Source organism: Alligator sinensis, unplaced genomic scaffold, assembly GCF_000455745.1.
Source record: "Alligator sinensis unplaced genomic scaffold, ASM45574v1 scaffold118_1, whole genome shotgun sequence".
NCBI lineage: Eukaryota > Metazoa > Chordata > Crocodylia > Alligatoridae > Alligator > Alligator sinensis.
In genome coordinates, this window is record NW_005841850.1 from 5,040,016 (window position 1) to 5,053,623 (window position 13,608).

At 45.9% G+C, this 13,608-nt stretch overlaps 1 protein-coding gene across 5 annotated transcripts in view; it reads right to left on the bottom strand.

Moving 5' to 3' along the window:
* LOC102379882 (tapasin-related protein-like) overlaps nt 1-13,205 on the bottom strand; it is a 29,405-nt gene extending 16,200 nt beyond the window's left edge. For all 5 annotated transcript variants that reach the window (XR_003095410.1, XR_003095407.1, XR_003095406.1 and 2 more), the window contains exons 1-9: nt 13,051-13,205; nt 11,328-11,533; nt 9,614-9,844; nt 5,363-5,629; nt 4,409-4,750; nt 3,218-3,544; nt 2,262-2,342; nt 1,569-1,585; nt 1,438-1,478 (exon numbers count right to left, since the gene is read on the bottom strand). Coding sequence is in view for 1 of the 5 variants with exons in the window: in XM_006016110.3 (XP_006016172.2) it covers nt 1,464-1,478; nt 1,569-1,585; nt 2,262-2,342; nt 3,218-3,544; nt 4,409-4,750; nt 5,363-5,629; nt 9,614-9,844; nt 11,328-11,454 (1,407 nt within the window). In the remaining 4 variants the exon portion in view is untranslated. The remainder of the gene's footprint in view (nt 1-1,437; nt 1,479-1,568; nt 1,586-2,261; nt 2,343-3,217; nt 3,545-4,408; nt 4,751-5,362; nt 5,630-9,613; nt 9,845-11,327; nt 11,534-13,050) is intronic.
* Between the last annotated feature and the right edge of the window lie 403 nt (nt 13,206-13,608).

Sequence of the window (13,608 nt, forward strand, 5' to 3'; positions counted from 1 at the left end):
CATCAATGAAAATCTTATTGTTCTCTAGCTGTGTGATCCCAGGCTCTGCATTTTTCTTTGCCTCTCCCATTGGCGTTGGACAGCCACGAGCCTCGCACCATGGTAACCAAAGTCTCCAAGTCCTTTTGTCTTTACATTAGTTTCAAGCTTCTGCAACTTGCTTGTTGTATGCCTCTGCATTTGCCTACGGGCCTCAATACCGTTTGGTTTCTATATAGTAAAACACAGCACGTCTCTCTCCTCTCCCCACCAGCCCTGCTGGTTAAACAGCAGGGGGTCTTCTCAAGGTAGCCTGTGCATATCTTCCTCTGTTCCCGTACTGGGAACTATCTCCCACTTCTCCGTAACTTTGAGAGCTCCCTCACAGACGCTCTGGCTCGCTCACCACACTCAGATGATCTAGACTGAGGATGGAAACCCAACACCCGTAGGTTCCTTAGATAGCTTTTAAAACCACGGTTCTTGTATAGCGTGCAGATTAAACAAAAGCGGCTAATAGGCCGACCTGGTGATCGCGATATAAGGTAGCAGAAGGTATTATGCACACACGCACATTCAGACCTTTAGCCAAGTTCCTATGAATACATCGCTGCCTGTGCAACACCACGCAGGGACGCTCTGTAAGTCAGTACATATTGCCGCTCTCCCAGGGAAGGCAATATTACCCTTTGCTTCTGCTGGCTATAGAAATATATTGGGGAAAAAACCAAACTGCTCTTTGTGTTGTTTGTATTAGGGAATAAATGGAAGCAACGTCACAGACACAACATTTTCAGGACTTTTTGGCTGCTGACAGATGTGGGAAAAAAACCCAACAAGCTGCACTTTACTGGAAGAGGCAGCACATTAGTTCGACCCAGCTCTGCAGCGCCTGTAAAGATTGCATGCTTCAGCGGGGCTTTTTGGCCCTTTTATCTAATAGTTGATTCAATCAGTTATTAGATAAAAGCACCGCTGAAGTGCCCGATCTATACAGACAGGCGAGCTGGGTCCAACTAATGCAATGCCTCGCGCTGGGCTCGGCGTGGGGGTGCGCCAAGTTAAAAGTAAAGTGTGATTTTTGCGGGGGTTTATACATCTGCAAGCAGCCTTCGAGCCTTTTGCATCCAAGTATCTCATATTACTTGACAAACACCTAGGAGTGGCAGATAAGTACCAGCCTCCCTATGTGGCTGATAGGTAAAGGAGGCACTAAGAAGATAAATGACTTGCCAAGGTGATGAAAACTCAGTGGCAGAGCTCCCTTTTTTAACCACTGACTCCACTAATGATATAGGGTGCAATTTTCACCAGGGCTCGGTGTTGGTCTAACTCTGCTCCAAGTGGCAAGAACCCTACTGACTTCAGACCAACATCGAGTGTTTGAGAAATCCCAATATGCAGCCATCTCCTTACATGTTACTCCATTTTACCGGTGAGCATCTTTTTGCCCCTTACCTGCCCGGAGCGAAAAGCCTTGTGTTCTAGTAGGGTCTGGGCTGAAAGTTGGAAGACAGAAATGCGTTAGAGAACAGCCCAATGGAAAGTGCATAAAAGTCTTGCATATTCAAAATGGAAAATAAGCTTACCTGACTGGCAGTCGTCACTAGAAAGGAAAAGAGAGGTAAGTGAGAAGGATGAACAAGAGATACTGCTTCAAAGCAGCAGGACAATAAAGCTCAGCAGGTGTGTCTACATGAACTGCTTCACTGTGGAGCTGATTAATTAGCTCTGCTGTAAAGCATCGCCATCTACATGTGCGGCGCTATTAGACCGCAGTGAACTAATTAATTCTGCTGTAGGGTAGTGCTGGCCAACACAAGCACGGTTCTACAATGGCATAGTTGCATATGGCAAAACGCAACACAGACCGACGGGGCTGGCTGTGGCATGAGGGTGCTACGGTGCAGGGGATGCTTGTTGGCTGGTCCTGCGCTGGAGCACCCTCGTGGCCCAGCCAGCCCCTCTGCAGCACGTTGAGCCGGGTCAGAGCAGCCCTGACTCCTGGGACCTCCTGCCAGCCGGGGCTGCTCCTCCCAGGCTCAACGTGCTGCGGTCCCAGGCACACGTGCAAATGCTGTGCCAGGGAGCAATAAAGTCCGATGCAAACTGTGCCGGAGTTCATTGCTTCACATGAAGTGCACATGTAGCCCAGTTACAATTAAAGTTCTCTTTATATTCCAGGACAGCTCTGGGAATTCCCGAATTTCAAAGGAATGGCACAAAATCCTGCCAACAGCCAATTCTTCCCTCCCCAGCCTTGCTGCTTTGCTTTGCTTTACCTTTGTACAGATACCAACACGCCGTCACAGCAAGCACAGTTAGGACACCTAGGACCACAAAGGGCCAGACAGATTCTGCCCCTACACAAAAAAGGAATAATTTTAAGAACAAACTGTAGGAAGGAAGGAATCATGTAAGGCGTTACACAGAGAACACTGTTCACCATTGCCCTGACCAAGCCAGATTAACAAGTACGTGTTAAAAATTGGACTGCAGAGGATTAAAGAACAAATCACAACTGAGAGTCCAATAAATTTGTGTCTAAGATCAAGCTGCAAGACACTTCCTGGATATCATTAGCAAATGGAGCTAGAGGACTGGTTAGGCACTAGCTATTCATCCCCAGGTAATGGCTGGCAGTAAAATGTCCATTGATATTTGATGGCTGAAAACAGAGCTGCAAAAGAATCCAATCGCCATTACATTAATGTTATGGGTGATTGCTATTAATTTCTATTGAGGCTTCTTAAGCTTTCCCAAGCCACTGCCTGCTCTGTAGTTGGCTCCGTCCTAAAGAAAGACTCCCTTTTAAGTCGTCTCTTTTTCACTAAAGTGAATTCCAAAGAAAATGGATGAGAGCCGAGGGTTTTTTTGGTATCTCTCTTCCAGGACCGACTATACAGGTGGAAGAGCTGTTGGACCACGCTTCAAGCATCTAGTGGTCTTCCTAAGGTTGACAACCAGTTGTGAGTTGTTCTCCATTGTCTCTTCTTTGAGATCTGAGCTACAACACACCGATGCTGCTAAGCACATGGTAACATTAGTCCACGGGAAGTTCCTCCTTCCTCTGCTCCCCCTCCCAGGCCATCATCAGAGCAAGAGCTTGGCTCCTTCTACACTAGATTTATTGGTGTTATTAAACAATCAAGCCCTTAACACTGATGGGGGCAAAACTGGGCAGAGAACAGATTTCTTCTCGCCACGGACCGGCTGTTTTCTCAAGTGACAACCTTACCTGTGACTCTCAGCATCACACTTTTCTTGATTGGGTACGTCAAGCTTTGGTGGGCCACGTGGCAAGTGTATTTGAGCCCATCATCCTCGAGTGAGGCTGTAAGCAAGAAGTAGCTGGAGTAGCTGTAAGTCCCATTGCTGTTCTCCCTGTGGCTGCTAAAGAGAACGTGCTTTATCACATCTGGGAGCATGCCTCGCTTCTTCGACTCCCGAAACCACTGTGCCTGAGCGTCCAGAGGATAGAAGTTTTTAACGTCGCAGACCAGCTTCTGTTCTTCTCCTTCCACCAAGGACAGGGAGTCAGCATTGAGCATCACTGTCGGTTTTTCTGACAAAGAAAAAGTTATGACAATGCTGCGTGTCTTCACATCAACTCTAACCCCACTCTTAAAAACACTCTCCATCTCCCACCGGGAACAGGAATCTTTCCATACCATCAAAACGGCATCTTCTGATGCCCCCCATGTCAAGGAGCTTTGTTAGGTCTCGTGACAAAGCTACTTCCCAACACGTTTGGTTTCTCTCATATCTATTGCTGGATCTTTGCTACAGCAGAAATACGTATTTCTGCTACAGTGGTTACAAAAATAAAATTGATTTAACATATGTGTTCCCTACCTAATGAATTTTCTCTCGTTTTGGGTAGTCCTGGAGCCATTAAAACCCCTTGACATTGCTTATGCCTTTCTAAGTATAGTGACTGTCTTGTTTTTAAAAGAAGGTGGCCACTGTAGATGAGCTCAATGGCTTTTCTAAAGGATGCTCCTTTAGCAAAAAGCAGCGGCAGACTTTTCTTTGTTATAGCAAAGACTGCAGTGACCCACCCTGGTGGACTTGCATATCTCCCATTCTGTGCTATTTTATTTAATCCAAGCGATTCCACAGAAACAGAGTTAAATGGCAAGAAAGCAAGTCAAAGCAAGCCAGAGAGAGATCTCAGGGCAACCAAACGGGCTCCTGACTGAGAGCCTCTCAGATTCTCCCCCTTCGCCCGTCTCCAGCAGGCTCCTTCGGAAAGGCCAAGCAATGCACCTGGAGTTCAGGGTCAAGGCAAGTCTCTTCCTTATGCTGCGAAACAAAAACCAGTCTGCAGCTTTTGCCTCATCTCAATCCAGGCAAACGGCCTCCTTGAATTGCAACGTATTTTGAGCACTCCCCGCATATGTTAAACCCTGCCCCCAAGAGCCATTACCTAGCACTTGCAGCCTGATGTCCCGCTCCCCAAGAAGTGAAGACGCAGCCACTGAGCACACGTAGTTTCCTTCATCTCTCACTTCCACCCCTCTTAGTAAGAGCGAGGCGTTTCCCCGGGGGATCTCGGCCAGGAACGCCTCCACTCGTTTATCCTGATGCTCCACCTTCTTGGTGGAGACCTTGTAAGCAAATAAAACTTTCTTGCTTCCCCCTTTCCGAAGCAATACCCATTTGATGGTTAGATCTGCGTGGTGATTGACTGAGAAAGCACAGTTGAGGAGGACGTCCTTCTTCAAGCCAGAATGAACGACAGAAGGCCCAGCACGTACCAGGAACACGCCTCGGAGACAAAGCAAGAGAGACGTGCAAATGAGAAAGCACCACCGCCATAACCGGGATGGGAAAGCCTCGCGCTAAGCCAAATGAACACGGTCAGAGAACGAGTTGCCATGTCGTGGCACAAATGAGTACCAGTTTATATTAATTATCTTAGTTGGTCTAATAAAAAGGCATCATCTCTGAACCAAGAGCTGTATAGACTTCAGCATTTCTTTGTGTCTCGGACCAACACGGCTACCAAATACATCCCTGAACCAATTTATATCTTATTTGTGGCCTTAGAGTAGGAAAAAGACTCTACTCCCAACTCTGCCAAGGACATATATTTTTGGACTTTGGATAAATGAATTTAACTCCTTTCTTTATACATCTGAACAATACACGTTTTAATTGTACGGCCAGCACTCATCAGCCACCAGTTTTTCTGCCGCTTAAATGTCTTTAGCATCACCACTTAAGTGCCTTATTTGGGGTTGCTAAAGTCCCTCATGTTGGGGTGTGGTAGAGCAGGGAGGCTCCACACCTTTGGTGCTATGTAGCAGCGTGGTGGCTGGCTTGCTGGCCTCCTGACTAGGATCACCATTGCTCTACATTTCTTGGATTACTTTGGTACCTGAGGCATGCAATCTCTCTGCACGGCTTCCAGGCTTCTGGCCATCTTCCACTTTGTGGGTACTTGAGGATTGGACGAAAAAGACCGTCATGGTGAACTTGTTATCCACGTGCTTTATTGTGCCAGTGAACCACGGGTTTAATTCAGCAGATCTGGATGCCACCCCCGGCCAGAGAATCTGGGTGTTATCTGTGAAATACGGGCTAATCTTACACTCGAGCTTGTTGTTATCCCCGTCTGCATGCCGAAGAATATCCACTGACGACTCTGCATGGAAAAATACACATGTGCTCATCATAATCCCACCTAACCTCAATAAATATGCAGCAAAGAAAGTCCAACTCTTTATATACACCAGCTGCAAAGGCCAGGACATCAAATTCAATCTGGTGCAATCAGCACGCAGGACACAAACATATGCAATGGAAATCAGTTTTGCAAATGACTTCTGACACTCGGGATCTACCTTTATGGATTCGGTTTCAAAAACGGGGCCCTTGTTCAGACCTGGCATGAGCGAAAGAGGGCGCCTTGTTAACAAACACTGCGGGCTCCTCTCCTTTGCTGCTTCCTGGGGCAGTGGGGGACAGCTATTCTGTCCCAACCACAGTCATAAAGTGTGAGTCGCAAAGAAAAGAATAGGCCCCATTCTTCAGAGGTGTTGCTGTCCATGGGAAGTGCAGATGCTCACCCATTCTGAAAAGCAGGCTGTACCTTTTATTGTACTGGTCCTCAGAAATGGATGAAGATCCCTTGCAGGAATTAGCAAAGCATACCGCTTACCAGCCTGAATAAAGGGACATGCTGAGGGCTGCACTTTGGATTAGATCCATTTTACCAGGATAGGACTATTCTTGCTCCGTTTTATTCAGGACACTGTTGCTAAGATGTAAGTGTCTGCTACACATGGAAGGAGTCACCCGTGAGCCACAAAATAAGCCACTGTAGACGTGCGCAATGCTATTGCTAAAGAGGAAATTCAAGTGGAACCGTGCTCTTCAGGGAAATTTGAAATCTAGACCAAGGCTTGAGTTTTACGGATTAGATTCCTCTCTAATGCATCGCTCCCAGCATGCCGAGCGCTGTGTCTAAGGGCAAAGTACTCCAAAAGACAAATCTTTCTTCTGAATCCTCCTACACTGTTGTGACTAAGCCAAGGAGAAATCTCTCTTTATTTCCCCCTCTGTGTTGTGACTAACTCGATATGGTGATGAGACAACAGCACAAGCTAACCAACACTCCCAACAGGACTTACCCTGACAGATTTCTCTTCCCACCAACACCCTCTTTCAAAATGATTAATTGCTGGTTTGTGAAGTCAATTGAAGGCTGGTGTTTTCGGGTTAGCCTCGAGGGACACGCATCACAGCCTGCCGTACCACCCACAGGGACCTACAGAAGGACCTCGGCCAGCATCCGACACGGGTTTAGGCTCACATTACTTCTTCCATAAGGGCAAAGCTGATACAGCTGATGATACAGGAGAGCTCTGCCTGCGGCCATCCCTACAGTACTGTTTTAGTGAACTCTATGCTAATCTCACCTCAACTGAACTAGAATATGGGGCATGACCACAGGGAAAGGGATGCCTATAGGGTGAAGGATACATGGCCATGCCACAGTTGGCAGCTGGTACAAGGTAGGATGAACCTCGAGTACTAGTTCATATTTCAGCTTGGATCCGTTTGCACTTCGAGCCAGAGCAGCTGACTTCAGTGACAAAAAGAGGAAGAAATTATAAGTATTGCAAAAATGTCAGGGCTCAAGCTATACGTTTTATAGCTTTTAAGTCTGTCTGTCTGCTTAGGTTTGTCAACACCCTCATCACCAGGGGTTATCTGAGCACCCTTCCTTCTCCTTCTGCTACACTTTCAAATGCTGCATTTGATACCTTGGAAAGATGAGCTGGTGGAAGAACCATCAGTGAAAGAGTCTAAAAATGCATCAAATACGCACTCCCGAGATTTCATAACCGTTCTCATGGTGCCCGGGAATGAACGGCTCGGCCTTCTCTCTGTCGCATTGCTTTGCTGGAGAAATGACTGCTGGAGCGGCTCCGAGTGTGTGTTCGTATGTAGAAAACAATCTGATACACATCAATGCCCTATTGTTGTAAAACAAATGCAGCTGCCTTATTGCAGGGGGTTGTGCTGCCATCTCCTGGGCAATCTCCAGCAGTCTCTCTTCATGTAATAAATTCCCAGGGGCTGAGCTGTCCCATGACAGGACAGCGGGATCTGATCACTCCTACTAACTCTGTGATGGGGTTGGAGTTACCAGCTCACAAACGTGTATACTGCTAGTTTAACCACCGTGGGAGTCTTCCCACTCTCTCTCTCTCATGTAGATTATGTACAAAAGTATTAGGTTATTAGTGGTATTCAGGTTGTAGCTGTATTGGTCTAGAGGAAAAGGCAACCAGGACTCGTAGTAGAGAGGATATCTTTTATTAATAACATTGATCAGATTAGATTAGAGCAAAGGTCCTTTTGGCTCATTATCACTGACCCTTGCTGGCATTAGCTGCTTCAAGGAACAGTGCAAGAAGCTCTGCCATTATAGGCAATTATAGGATTATCTTCCCTCCCTTCCCAACAAAAGATTGATTTGAACCCTGGAGCATGAAGATTTTGAGCGTTTATTATTGCCGTTCTGGATATACTTATCGTCCCTATAAATAGACCGTCCCTTTTCAATGTTTCTAAGTTCTTATCTCAACGGTATCTAGGTCAAATTGAGTGCCACAGCCCATTAGGTGTACAGACACCAAACTTTGAGAGCACGGAGTGAAAGGAATAATGAAGTATTAAATGTGTCTCTTCTTGAGAGACTTATTTCACATTCTTGTAACTTTGGGAGAGAGACTTTCCAGGTCTGCTCCCTGCCCATGAATGGAGTTTTAAATTGGAACAAAACTGTCTCGGTCATTTTTCCTTTTATAGCAGTAGCAAAAACCTACACTTCTGTCAATAAACTTTTCTTGGTGTTTCCATAATTTTATGTTATGTTTCCAGCATTTTAAACAGTTTCCATCATTTTAAAAATCCCCGTAATGTCTTGCTGGGAGCTAAATGTAGCCACACTAATAATACTAATCCCTGAGTGAGAATGCATTTTGATTCATCCCACTGATAAAGAAGACCACACTTTGGTATGTGACTTACTGCTGCACAGTCTCCTAGCCCTAACAGTCCATGGGCATAGTTTATACGCGAGCAAAAAGCCAGCCCAGTGATGTGAAGGAGTGCATGAAAAGATCAGTGGCTCTGTAGATGCTCAGTCTCATTTTCTATGCATCTGTCTGCACATGCATATTAAGTTCTTTTGTGCAGCAGTGTCTGCTGTAGTGCTGCCCAGTTATTCTCTCCCTCACGCTATGTAAAAAAAAAAAAGAAAATGCAGCATACACTCCAGATGGATCTTTGACAGCCCATGCACATGCACTGCTGTCGCTTCATTTCAGGTCTTTCATTCTGTATTTGTCATCTAGTCAAGAGCAGCGGAGACCAGATTTACCAGGGACCACACTGGAGGGTTTAATAACTCCACAAGAAAAGAAAAGAGTGTTCATTGATGCTTCAACCACTGAAAGGCTGTCTGGTCTAGTTAATGCATTTGAATTCCAACCTCAGCCAGGTCACAAACTCTTGTCTGTTTTCCCTATTGATAAAATGGGTTTGATGACACTTGGCTACTTCCTGAAAGTGGTAGGGAATGGCTGTAAAGGGCTTTGCAGGCATCACATCCTAGAAGGCCAGGCATAATCCTCTTCCTCAGCAGGATGAAATGGCAACTGCACTATCATACATAAAAGGAGCTGGCCTCAGAGATAGAGAAGCTACTGGTACAATCAAAAAAGGCTCCCCTAGTACTAGACAGGTTGCTCATCTGGGAAGCCCAGTCCTCTTGCCGTACCAAGAACGCAACAAAGCAAGAGTAAGACGCTTGGTCTCTTTGAGAGGGAGTAAAAGCAAGCTCAAAGGTTGGGCTTAAATAAGTATCACAGACTTTCTGACAATGGTGAATTAATATCAGCTCAGCCCCAGTCCCCATGCTCTGATACTGCCCTCAAGCCCTGGAGCGCGGGATCGTTGTCACCCTCCCTGAACAGCTGAAAGGAGCCATCCAGGTGTGTCTGCCAGCATCCTTGCAGATCAGAAAGCCTACTCCTGCTTTTGGTTGGTTCGATATTCATGCTGCACTCATCTGGTATTTGTTCACGTGACTCAAGTGTCTAAGCAGATAACTCACCTTTGATGATAAACAGGACCGTGCCGTCAGGAGGAGGATTTTCTGGGTCATCTCTCTGCACATCGCCGTTTGATTTCTCTCTTCCCAGCAGGAGCCAGGCATCCTGTCTATTGTACTTTACTTCACTCGATAACGGGATGACTTCTCGTGTCTCCAAGGAACAGAATAGCCGCCTGCTTTGACTGGAGGTTGAACCTGCTGCCGCAAGCCCGTCGAGGTGCCTGATGATTCCTGAAAGACAAGATGCACACAAGCAAATGTCACTTAAAAAAAATTATGCTGCTGGTCTCTGGGCAGTGAAATCTTAAAATTCAGTTTTTCCATGTGTAAGAATAATGCATGTAAAGCACTACTTTGTGCTTGCAGTTTTAATAGATCCGCTTGCTAGTATGTGAAATATAATAGAAATTGTTGGGGTTTTTAACTGAATTTTAGCAGTTGAGACAACATTGGGTGTTTTATTCACCTAGTTCTTTGGAGAGAAAAATAATGAAAGCGATTTACTTTTCCCCCAAACCATTCATTTTGCTTGATGGTCCCAGAATTTTAGTGGATTTTTTTTTATCGTGTCATTATAAAACTTGACAATATGAAGGATAAGGAGGAAGAAACAACAGTACAAACAGCAGAACACCACAAGCAAACTGGGCATTGTCCACTTGCGGCTCAGAAAGCTGGTACAAAAGGAAAAAAACAGCAGCATGCCAGAAGTTTGCTAATAAAATATTAATAATATTCAGCCCAAGCTTTCATGCCAGGACATGAAAGCATCTTCTAGACAATTCACTGAGCCTCACAACCCTCCTGCGAAGTAAGGATTAGCTTGAGTTTCAGAGACGACTGAACCGAAGCCCAGCATTGTTGAACATTTTGCCAGGAGAGTCAATGGTAATGGGAAGCAGAGCCTAAGGACCGCATATAAGCAAGTGGGATCTTCTAAAGAGCTTACGTGAGCTAACTACCTCTCCTTGACAGTCCCAGGAATTAGGCACCTTTATAAATCTGACTCTAGCAGCACCTGCTCCCAGGTCCCTGTTTAACTCCCGGTGTGATACAAGATTATCATTGCTAACTTGCTTTGAGAGTCCTGGACGGATCAGAGCAGATATTGAAAGATCCCCTATCTTTTGTAAGGGGCAGCAAAAAAGATGAGAAGCTACAAGTTTTTCTTTCTCTATTTGAAACAAACAGTTCGATTCCCTTCCCTCTGACACTACCCGCTCCCCAAGCGCTGGGGCACCAGCACGGCCTGGCTTCAAGAGATTTCCAGTGGCTGCCATGAGCAAAACCATTCATTTATCCCGGCTGCTTCGATGCCAAAACCTAGGGCCCAGATTTTAAGCGGGGTGTTAGGTACCAAACTTCAAATGCCTCAAAGGGGCTGATTCTTCAAGGGCCGATGGCTGTCTGCTGCAAAGGTGCCTCAAATTGGACACTTGGAAAAAAAAAAAAAAAAAGGAAGTATCCTAAATCACTTACTACTTTTGAAAACCAAACCCCGCCCCCAGAAGGCATTTTTAACTGGCAGCAGCCGCCTGCAGCTAACAAGAGAAGCACGTCAACAAGAAGGATCATCTCAGCTTTCCAACATGATAGAAAACGCTGGAAACTACATGCTGTTTTCCCTGCTGTTGCCATTGAGGGTTGCCGTGATTCAGTCCTGTTTTACAAAGCAGGAGCGGGCGTGCAAAGAACAAGCAGGACTTCCACGTACCGGTGCAGAGAAAGCAGCAAGCGAGGATACAAGTCCTGAAGTCCATAGCAGCATATAATTGTCCAGACAAGCTCTGCAGCTCCTCTTTCTGTCTGACTGCTTCGGCTGGTCTTATTTTCACTTTCATTTCTGCTAAGAGGAGGCTCCCCTTGCTGTGTCACTGTGGGGCGGGATTTCCTAGAAAACCCTTGAGCCTGGTGTGAGCTCTGTTAAAAAAAACACACACACCAGGTTTTACCAACAGGACTTGTGACCTGCTGGAAAGTTAAAAAAAAGGCATGCGGCTGCCAAAAGAGCTAAGATTTCTCTTTCTGTTGCAAACAGGTTATAACAAACCAGTGCAAATATATTGTAGTCACGCTGGAAAGCGTCTTCTGGCTTGCCCTACCCTAGCTAGGGTTACAGGAGGACTTCTTAGCACCAGCTGTGATAAACCCCTTCCCTGCAAGAGGTGGCAACAGCATGCCCAGCCCTGTGTAAAGTCCTGATGGGAGTTTCCTCGCCTCTGCAATGCCTGAAACATCACCGGGACTGCTAACCTCAGATATTCAAAAGAAATCATCAGTCAGGCCCCCTAACGTAAACTTGGCCGACTTAAAGTCAAGGCATTTTAAATGTAACAGATGGTGTTTTCTTTTATTTGCCTTCTGCTGCGGTGAGATGTGAGGTTCACATTTCTAAGCTTCTTCCTACAAGCAGGAAGGGTTTCCATCCCCCCCCCTTTTTTTTTTTTAATGAAAAGCAGATCTACTCCCCTGCCACTTTATGGGTGCATCTACATGCGCACTTTACTGCGGAGTGAACTAAGTAGCTTTGCAGTAAAGCATCGCCACCTACGCCCTAAACCCAGCCCAAATGTAGTAAATTAATTAATTCCACTGTAGGATACAGTACTATCGCAGACTAATTTACTCTGCTGCAACGCATGTGTAGACAATGACTGGGCTGGCTGGGGCATGAGGGTGCTACCTGCATGCTGCCTACCTCTGCACTGTAGCACCCTCGTGCCCAGCCAGCCCCTCCATCATCCGACACCACGACCTGAAACTGGGAGCTGACCCCCTGGGCTCCCTGCCAGCCCGGGGCTGCTCCACCTTGGTTTAAACTGCTATAGTCTGGGGTGCACATGCAGATGCTGTACCCAGGAGCAGCTGACTCCAGTGCAAACTGTGCCGGAGTTTATTTCTGCATGCTAATTGCATGTGTAGATGCAGCCTGTTGGTTTTCATCTTTTGGAGCAGAGGATCTTCTTATTCATCACCCAATGTCATGCCGAACAGGACCCTGATCATGTCTAGAACTCCTTGGTCTTACAGAAATACATTAACTCTCATATGATATCCTGCATTCAACTATCATGAGACCCGCAACATTTCCTCGGGTATCCGAGGAGAGGATCAAGCATAGATTTATTTACAGCTTAAAAAATATCAACACTCAGCAACAGCCGCTCTATGGCACCGATAGCTCGGTAGCTACTCTGAAAGTTTCCAGAGTCATGGACCCCTTTTTAGTAGCAGGCTGCATCAAACTGGAGTAAAGGCAAGAGGAGACTCGAGTTATGGAGCGAATACTTTGCAGGCGCCCGACAGATTTTAGATTAGACTCTGGAGCAGTCTTTGGTATTTTGAGCATTTAGGGATCATGAACGGGTTTCAAAGTGATCACTTGGAAGACTGAAATCCTATATTGACAGCACAGCAAACAAAGTGACAATAACTACCTGCCTTCCTTCCTTCCAGTATTGTGCTCCAATGGTGACTTCATTGAAAGTCAGACTGGCTTGTTGAGGCATGCCTTGAAACAGCAACTCCTCCCTTCTGCACACAGCCTTATTGAGACCATTTCAAGAACAGCGCAGCCTATTCTCTTGTCCAGACTTAACAAGAAAGCTGAAAAATTGGAAAATGTTCAGAACAGAGCAACAAGAGCGATCCAAGGTCCCCAAAGCATACCTCGTTGTGAGAGACTAAAGATAATCTCTTTACGGTGATATAAAGGGCAGGCTGAAAGTGATCTGTAAGTGGGGAAGATATTTTTGGTAGTAGATGGTTTTCCTTTTTAATTTAGCAGAAAACGGCAATAGGAGGGCAAAGCCTGGATGCTGAAGGGAAGCAAAGTCACAAAAAAAAAAAAAAAAAAAAAAAAAAAAAGAACTTTTTATCATCAGATCTCAATATGCTTTATAAGGGAGCTCAGTACCTCTACCCTCATTTTACAGATGGAGAAGTGGACACACAGAGGGGTGAAAAGCAAGGCCCTGGGTTTAAACAAGAGGAGA